We start from the raw sequence: 9487 nt of genomic DNA, 5'->3' as shown, positions 1-9487 counted from the left end.
GGGGTAAATGTTTAGTGTGGTTCTGTGCAGCAGTGGGCATGTTCCCCCTGCAAGATGACCGGCCTACCGTGACAGGATATAAACATAAGGCATTTTAAAAAGCCTTTAAAAAAACTTTTGTGATACAGATGAATAGTAAATAAAATTTATACAAACAATTTTTAAATGACCTAGCTTCTGTTTGACATGCCATAATTTTATATTAATTAATTTACCATTCATGTTGATTCCTTTCCACATGAACACAGACCACATAAGCATTCTATCTATCTATCTATCTATCTATCTATCTATCTATCTATCTATCTATCTATCTATCTATCTATCTATCTAGAGAGAGAGTGAGAGTGAGGGGGGGGGCACTTTGGTTACACAGCAGATGAAGGACTTCTGTCTGAAATATTCCATTTCTCTAGAAACTCTGTGTGCTTTACTACGATTCTGAATATCTCTACATCTCTTACTACAGTAGACTGCAATTATTCATCTAGAATCTTTATATATATATATATATATATATATATATATATATATATATATATATATATATATATATATATATATATATTCATCCTCTCAACATTTAGTCCAAAAATGTATATTTCTGAGCTAACATACATCTTGCTGTTCTAAAAAGGCCTCTTTAACATAGCATGCATTGTTTGTAATAGGCTGCATGGTTTTTATGCTAAGCATGCATGATTGTGTAATTAGCCACTTCACCATTTTGACAATCAACAAATTTAGCTTCACACAAAACCTTTCCTACCACTAGAAAATGCTCAAAAAGTATCTACAAGGATAACTCAATTCTGACAAGAAGATTCCAATTTTGCATGTAATCAGAGTAATCTGTTGGACATAAATGTAATCTGTAGAAAATAAATGCCCAAACCAGTTTGATAATTTCCCCATCAGAGGAAACAATATTTTAGACCATTTACAGTGTTATAAGGAATTGACTGATTCTTTTATTGCCACACAATATGTCGGTGGTAATTGTATACGGTGCAACAAGATGTAACTCAACTGTGTTGTAATAATACACATAAAATAGTGCATATAAGATATATATGCAGTAACAATATACAGTACACAATAGTCAACAATTGAAACATTTGAAAGGAGTATCATAGAAAGTTGCACGGCGAATCTCAGTTCGTTCTTACAAAGGATGAAATTGTGACGTACAAGTGCCGCAGGGCGGCAGACTCCCTCGACTTTGATGGAGGTTTATTGACATATAACGCATACAACAATGACACTGATACATAGCGTAAACGGTTACAATGAAGGCACGTAACACTGGCATGGAGGTTCTGTACATTAGTGACAATAGTAACCCTCTGTGTTCACACATTCACAGGAAACATTCCTGTCATTGCAGGTTTCTGATCTATCCCTATCAACCGCATTATTAGTGATGCGAAGAAGCAGGTTCTATGTAGTACTCAAAGTTGAACATATAACATTACATTTATCTGATGCTTTTATCCAAAAGTCCTTACAATTACGAGTTGAGGAACCTCTCAGGGGACCAACTTGGCAATGGTGGGGTTTGAACCAGCAACCTTCCAGTATCACTTTCAAAGTGAATATGAACCTCTTCCTCCTTGTTTTCTGATTGTTTATCTCAATTAACCACACACATTGCAGATCTTACATTGAATTTCAATATAAGTTGTATAATCTCATGCCTCATGAGATTTATTTATTTAAAAAGCATTATTTAATTATCTGACAAGATTAATAATCACATTACCTTCTGTGTCACATTAGTCTAAATAAACATTAATACAACATGCATTAATCAAATACAATAATGTTTTTAGCATTTTAGCATAGTTGATGGGTGAGAAATGGGTGAGAATAAGATGCAGGCAGGTTTTCATCATAAGGCCTCAATATACAACAAAGTTAATGTTTTTTAAATATAGGAAAGGAATGTTGACCTTTCTAAATAACATAGTTAAGGCTTAGTGTGTATGCACTGATATTCACAACACACCAGTTTATTTATGTTTGATGACTATTAAAGTTAGAATAGCATATATAAACTATGTAGCATTGTATGCATCTTTAAGATTATGGGGCCAGCCTCGCTTTTATGTGGACGGTGATGACTGCAGACGTCATAAGGATCAAAACTACAGAGTACACGACCGTCTTCAGAAGACACACAGACACACCAGCAGCGGAAGGCACTGCATCTGAAACACAGCATAAAGTCCACAATTGTAACATTTTCACACTAATGTTCTTGGACTAATGACACACCAATGTTCTCACAAAATTGGGTAGTTATTGAGTTGTTTAGCTGTTGGGGTAATAATTGGCTGAGGGGTAGTTCAGGCTGAAGGGTTATTTAGCATTTGCGGTATTTAGCTGTGTGGGGAAATGTTGACCTTCAGAAGGACAGATTTCTTTTTAGATGTACTCGTCCAAATGACATCAACTATTAATTATTCTTCAAACGTTTACCTGTTTAAGTATAATTAAAAGAGTGTGGCGTCACATTGGACCATTAGGAGGTGCTGTGCCTCAATTTATTGGCTACAGCTGTCACAGAACGCGCCACTTCCACCGGTCACGTGGTATGGCCCGCCGCGTGCAGCGGGAGTTCTGCATTGACTGCGTGTCGCGTGTAACCACGCCCAAGTCGTTAAGCACACACCTGCATCGCTTTAGTCTCGCCATGTTTGTAGGTATTTAAACCCTTGTTAGTGTGTGCCTGATTGTCAATCGTTGTTCCTGTTTGTGCCTCTGTCCACTGGCTCAATGCTCGTGTTAGCTGTGAGTGCCGATGTCGTCAATGTTCATCAAGAAACGTCTGTCCCTGTCAAGCGATTCTGTACGTCCTGCGGCACTTGGGCCGTTACGACAGCATCACAGGCAGGGTACGTAAGGGACTGGATGCTTTAATTAAATTGTGCAACATAATTTAAAGCAGATATATATATATGTGTGTGTGTGTGTGTGTGCTTGCACCTTTGGGATGACAGACTTGTTTAAGGTCTTTCATCTCGATGGCACTCATGTTCCAGCTGACTGGGTTGCTTATGTTGCAGATGACTGAGCTGCTGTTTATGACAGACAGGTAAAGGGTGATGCCTTCACGTGATATTTCATTCTCCTTGCAGTTTTTATTAAAACAGCTAGAGATGACTGAGAGGCCATGACCTTTACAGGTGAGATTTATATTACAGGGATCACCAATTTGCTCATCAGGAACAAAAGTTAGGACAGGAGTCTCCACTGGGTCTGTGGTAGAAACACACACACAGATAATTGTACATCATTAGTCAGGTAGAGCTAGCCTAAATATTTACACAAGACACTACTAAATCTGTTAGAATGATCCTGATTTTTGGTCACCTCTTTCTCGTGACTTGTTGTCTTCCTGTCTACCACAGTAATGACATTGTCAACAATCCATACAGCTTTTAATAATTTTGTGGCCTCAATTCCTTAAATTCAAGTTGCTTTGTCTTGGTGGATTTGCTGTATGTGCATGGTTAAAGAAAATATATGTAGCATCATAACACAACAATGTTGTTGCATCAGTAATTGCACCTCTCCTGCTGTTTACCATGCTGTAAAACTTACCCAACACGGAGAGAGAGTACATAGCAACTATCTTGTCCTTGAAATGAGATACTTGTGCTTCATACAGTCCACTGTCCTTCTTCTGCAAGTTCTTCAGTGTCAGACTGTAGGTTTCAATATTGAACTCTACTCTCTCTTCATAAGAGGGGTTTACTTTCATTTTTTTTGTCTCACTATAATATTTTATCAGATTTATTGTATTGTTAAATCTCCAAATGAACTCCTCAAATGTAGATTCATGGTCCTGTGCATCCATTTGAACTGAAGTGCCAATAAGCCTTAACTCCTCATGGGACACTAAAGAATTGCAAAGATAAGCAGATTGGTTAGGATGTGGTGACTTTTTGGTAAGCTTGTTGAAGCAGAAATATGGTATGATTTTCTGTAACTTAATTAGCAATGTGCACCATAAGTGCAGCAAATTGTCAAGTAGTATAATGTGAAAATAAAATGCCACAGTTTCCACATGTTGCAAAATGCTTTAGTGACTGAAGCTGATGCTATAAGTGAAGGCTAACTGTATGGAGCAGTGGGGAAGACATGAATCTTCATTACATTTAGAAAATTAAAGAACACAGCTACACCTATTCAGAAAAGTAAAAGGAACATCCAGTGAGCAACATCTTAAAAGTTTACATAAAGAAGTGTATTCTCTTTTATTTTAAAGTACTAGAACTAGCCAGTATAAACTACTGTTAAAATATTTTTACTGGTGTTTACTTTTCAAAGAAAACAAATTTAAAGCAAATAGTACAACCATGAAGCAGTAGAATACTTTCTAATGACCAAGTAACAGAGTGAGACTGGTGTTGAGAGATCTGAATTCTGGAAAGTGCAGGTACGCTTTAGGAGTTTCTGAAGACTTGCTATGGTTTCAGATCTGTTGACATGTACAATCCATTAGCTATCAACTACCACAGTAATGACTGACCAGCTTCTGACCATAGAATCCTTGTTTAATCCTGTATTACATTTGTGGACCATCCTAAAGCATTTTGCTGAAAATGGTGGTGGGTGTTTGTGCTGGTACAAGTTTACCAGACATCAGTTAAGTGTGTTTTTGTTTTTTGGTGTTTTTAATCAATCACTGCTGTGTTTAGGTCATGACTGAGCCTATCAATAACAGAGGATGGCCAACATTAATTGTTCCTGCCTATAGTCTCAAACTATAGGCAGTGAATGTATTAGTGTTCTTCCACTGTTCCTTATGAAAAATGCTAAACTCAATCTTTGCCATGTGTTTACAACAATGCCTTCAATACTCTTCTAGCAAGTAGAAAAGAATTGTCTTAATTTTGTTCAAACCATTAATAATGGCACACAAACTGTTTCATAACACACAAGCACACTAGCAATATTCACTTCAGTCGATGCTTGCTAAGTCCAACTTCTAAAATATCAGATTATCAAACATTCTAACCCTGTAAGGCTGAAGATTTTTACTTTTTTTTTTTACCTGTATTTGAGACCAAAATGGAGAGAGCAAAGATACACTTTAGTACCATCGCAGAGTGTAGAGCACCTTCCTTCTCTGAACTATCCGTTCTTTGACTTCTATCAGTATTTTGTTCTGCAGCACCTCAGAAGAAGTGAACATTCCAGGCTTAAAGAGCACCACTGGCTTGTTTACTATTAAGGGGATACAGGATGTCATCAGTTAATCTCACCATCTTTTAGCAATAATATGCCATTTTTTTCTTAACAATTGAACACTGTGTTACGACCCCGTCTAGGCTGAGGCCGTAACAAGGAAAAGGAAGTACAAATGGCCGATGTAGTGGAAGTTGTGAAAAAGTGAGCAGAAACAAAACGAACAGAAGCACAAATGGAAGGTATTTTCAGTATATTTTACAGAGGTTATGGTTCATAAACAAAATCATACTGGTGCAAGTGTGTTCAGGAGTGACCCAAGCCAAAATAACAAACATAAGCCACATTTAAGTAAAACTACACACTCACTAATCCTAACACAAGAAACATACAACAAACTTTCTTAACTCACCAACACAAAAACAGAGACAAAACCCACACCCAACAAAAATGGCAGTCACTCCCTACCACCAGTGTCCAGCACCAAAATACCAAACAAACAATATTTACACTGTATATATGAATATATATAGCTACCGGAGCAGGAGGGGCGAAGCCAAAGACTAGGTCCAAAAATGGGGGAAAAACAAGGTCATACACAAAACCTCATACAAATTTTCAGTCACAGTAAAACAATTCCAAACCAACACACCATCTCCTTCCTTCCTCTCTCCTCTTCTCTTCTGCAATGGGCCTTTAAATAGCCGACACAGTTGGCTGGGAAACCCGGCAAGAAACGTGGCGGAGTCTCGATCAGGGTGGAAATCCTGGCAGTGGATCTGGAACACATATACACACACACACAAGAAATTATTCACTTAAATTGCTCATGTACAGCCACCAATGATATACAACATTCAACATTACTTACTTACTATGCTGTGGCCATGTCTCCAACAGCTCAGTGGTTGTGACCTTGTGGTTTGTGTAACATACATTCTGCTCCTCTTCTTCTCTATAACTACCTGCTTCCACTTCACCACCACCATTTTAGTTTTACTGTGTCCAGTTAAATTCAGGAAATAGCAAATTCTTCATTTTTATTAAAATGTATTTTACAACAAATAAAAAGTATAAATATTTTAAGTTCAGACATACAAAAAGCTCCCCTCCCCTCACCCACCCCCAGACAGAGAAGGACATTAATAGAATGGAAAGAGAATGTGACCTGCAAGCATAAATGACTCAGAAATCAAACAAAAATGGAAGATTAGCTGCTGAGGTATTTATAAGTGAAACAATACGTAAAATAGTTTAATCCATGTCAAATATCAGACAAAATTGTTGATAAAAACATACAATAGCCAAACATATTTTGCATTAGTGTTTCAGCAGTTCAGGGGCAGACATTGCACCTGAAACACAAGGGCCATTTGTTGTATGTCATGCTGACCACAGGTACAAGCCCCATTGGGGCTTGGGTAACGGTAGCTCAGTGGTTAAGGTATTTGACTTATAATCAGAAGGCTGCCAACACTGCCGAGTTGCCACATTCAACTGCTAAGCAAGACCCTTAACCCTCGATTGTTCCAGTTGTACTGTCATAATTGTAACTCACTTTGGGTAAAAGCATCAGATAAATGTACAAATAAGTTATTTGTAATGTTTTGGCTGATCAACATGGTTGTATTTTGTGAATTTAAAAATGTTTTTAATTTGATGCCTGCAACACAGCCAAAAGAAGCTGGTACATAATACAAAATAACACACTTAGAGCAGAATTCATTAAATTGGGTGTCTCTTTCCAGCTGAAATGGATACAACTAAGGACTTGACCACTAAGAAAACCGTCAGAGCTCTGAATTCAATAGTTAAAACCCAGTAGCACAAAGGATAGTTTATTTACTTAAATTAAAAAGTACTTTATAAACAATTACAAAATTACAGAAGCTAGATCCATAGCCCTGAATGCCTCTTCAAGATGATTCGATGTGTGTTTTTCTACTGTGAACACTGGGGACGTGCAGAGTACACGAGGATCAGAGCTACAGAGTACAGTGCTACCAGAACCAGCAGGGGGAGACATTGTTCTGAGAAAAAAACAGCGCAAGCCCCATTGTTTATTGTAAAGTCCTGAGTTGCAGTAATAAAATTATCATTTTATATTATATAACAAACAAACATACAAATAAATAAATTATTCAAATCATCTCTATATTTAATTGACAAATACTAAATAAATTAAGTTATGGGATTCAGTAAAAGACCATAAAGCCAGAAGAGCATGTACTTAATACTGCAGCATACGTTTTGGAGTCCTTATTCCTATTTGAGCTAACTGATAGCTAGCTAAGCTTAGACAGCTAGCTAAGTGTTTCGTTTTGGAACTTTTGAAATAGGCTTTAAAGAATTGTTTAATCTTAAAATTAGCCTCAACACTTTTAGCTTTTTATAGCTGATTAATGGATATGTGACAGTGGCGTCACAGAGGGAGCGAGAGGCGATGGTGAGATAAAGGAGTCTTTATTCTCCATAACTCAAAGCAGTTTAACAAGCTGCAAAGCAGCGCCAAAGGAAATAAAACTAGCCGACGCAGCTGCTTCGCGTTGAAGCTGGTGAGCGGTAAGTTGCTCCAAGGTCCGCCGACTTTAGGGACCAGTGTGCTTAAATAGTGGCAGAGGAAAGAAGGAACAGGTGAATGAGATCAATAAACTGGTGACTGGGACCGGGGTAAATGTTTAGTGTGGTTCTGTGCAGCAGTGGGCATGTTCCCCCTGCAAGATGACCGGCCTACCGTGACAGGATATAAACATAAGGCATTTTAAAAAGCCTTTAAAAAAACTTTTGTGATACAGATGAATAGTAAATAAAATTTATACAAACAATTTTTAAATGACCTAGCTTCTGTTTGACATGCCATAATTTTATATTAATTAATTTACCATTCATGTTGATTCCTTTCCACATGAACACAGACCACATAAGCATTCTATCTATCTATCTATCTATCTATCTATCTAGAGAGAGAGTGAGAGTGGGGGGGGGGCACTTTGGTTACACAGCAGATGAAGGACTTCTGTCTGAAATATTCCATTTCTCTAGAAACTGCTTTACTACAATTCTGAATATCTCTACATCTCTTACTACAGTACACTGCAATTATTCATCTAGAATCTTTATATATATATATATATATATATATATATATATATATATATATATATATATATATATATATATATTCATCCTCTCAACATTTAGTCCAAAAATGTATATTTCTGAGCTAACATACATCTTGCTGTTCTAAAAAGGCCTCTTTAACATAGCATGCATTGTTTGTAATAGGCTGCATGGTTTTTATGCTAAGCATGCATGATTGTGTAATTAGCCACTTCACCATTTTGACAATCAACAAATTTAGCTTCACACAAAACCTTTCCTACCACTAGAAAATGCTCAAAAAGTATCTACAAGGATAACTCAATTCTGACAAGAAGATTCCAATTTTGCATGTAATCAGAGTAATCTGTTGGACATAAATGTAATCTGTAGAAAATAAATGCCCAAACCAGTTTGATAATTTCCCCATCAGAGGAAACAATATTTTAGACCATTTACAGTGTTATAAGGAATTGACTGATTCTTTTATTGCCACACAATATGTCGGTGGTAATTGTATACGGTGCAACAAGATGTAACTCAACTGTGTTGTAATAATACACATAAAATAGTGCATATAAGATATATATGCAGTAACAATATACAGTACACAATAGTCAACAATTGAAACATTTGAAAGGAGTATCATAGAAAGTTGCACGGCGAATCTCAGTTCGTTCTTACAAAGGATGAAATTGTGACGTACAAGTGCCGCAGGGCGGCAGACTCCCTCGACTTTGATGGAGGTTTATTGACATATAACGCATACAACAATGACACTGATACATAGCGTAAACGGTTACAATGAAGGCACGTACCACTGGCATGGAGGTTCTGTACATTAGTGACAATAGTAACCCTCTGTGTTCACACATTCACAGGAAACATTCCTGTCATTGCAGGTTTCTGATCTATCCCTATCAACCGCATTATTAGTGATGCGAAGAAGCAGGTTCTATGTAGTACTCAAAGTTGAACATATAACATTACATTTATCTGATGCTTTTATCCAAAAGTCCTTACAATTACGAGTTGAGGAACCTCTCAGGGGACCAACTTGGCAATGGTGGGGTTTGAACCAGCAACCTTCCAGTATCACTTTCAAAGTGAATATGAACCTCTTCCTCCTTGTTTTCTGATTGTTTATCTCAATTAACCACACACATTGCAGATCTTACATTGAATTTCAATA

General features: G+C 37.0%; 1 protein-coding gene across 3 annotated transcripts; it reads right to left on the bottom strand.

Annotated features, from left to right (window-relative positions):
- Positions 1-1218: 1218 nt before the first annotated feature.
- On the bottom strand, positions 1219-6192 carry LOC113569028 (SLAM family member 9). Of its 3 annotated transcripts, none has more exons than XM_081723849.1 (6): positions 6072-6192; positions 5734-5975; positions 5063-5235; positions 3607-3903; positions 2989-3261; positions 1219-2210 (listed from the first exon to the last, which is right to left on the bottom strand). In XM_081723849.1, the coding sequence occupies exons 3-6, from the start codon at positions 5109-5111 to the stop codon at positions 2086-2088; spliced, it is 744 nt and encodes a 247-aa protein (XP_081579975.1). In that variant the 5' UTR covers positions 5112-5235; positions 5734-5975; positions 6072-6192; the 3' UTR covers positions 1219-2085. The 3 variants fall into 3 exon arrangements, with proteins under 3 accessions (XP_081579975.1, XP_081579974.1, XP_081579976.1); XM_081723848.1 differs by having other exon boundaries at positions 6068-6188; XM_081723850.1 differs by lacking the exon at positions 5063-5235 and having other exon boundaries at positions 6068-6189.
- Positions 6193-9487: the final 3295 nt, after the last annotated feature.

The sequence above is a fragment of the Electrophorus electricus genome, chromosome 11 (assembly GCF_041902795.1).
Source record: "Electrophorus electricus isolate QZ-2024a chromosome 11, ASM4190279v1, whole genome shotgun sequence".
Lineage (NCBI taxonomy): Eukaryota > Metazoa > Chordata > Actinopteri > Gymnotiformes > Gymnotidae > Electrophorus > Electrophorus electricus.
The sequence above is the reverse complement of the archived record's forward strand: the minus strand, read 5'-3'. Positions and strand labels throughout refer to the sequence as shown.

What these genes read in the sequence shown, in the direction of transcription:
- LOC113569028 (XM_081723849.1), bottom strand. Translation starts at nt 5,111, where the DNA reads ATGGTACTAAAGTGTATCTTTGCTCTCTCCATTTTGGTCTCAAATACA. An exon ending in CATTTTGGTCTCAAATACAG is followed by an intron (nt 3,904 to 5,062) that starts GTAAAAAAAAAA and finishes GCAATTCTTTAG; the next exon opens with TGTCCCATGAGGAGTTAAGG. An exon ending in GTACTCTCTCTCCGTGTTGG is followed by an intron (nt 3,262 to 3,606) that starts GTAAGTTTTACA and finishes TTTCTACCACAG; the next exon opens with ACCCAGTGGAGACTCCTGTC.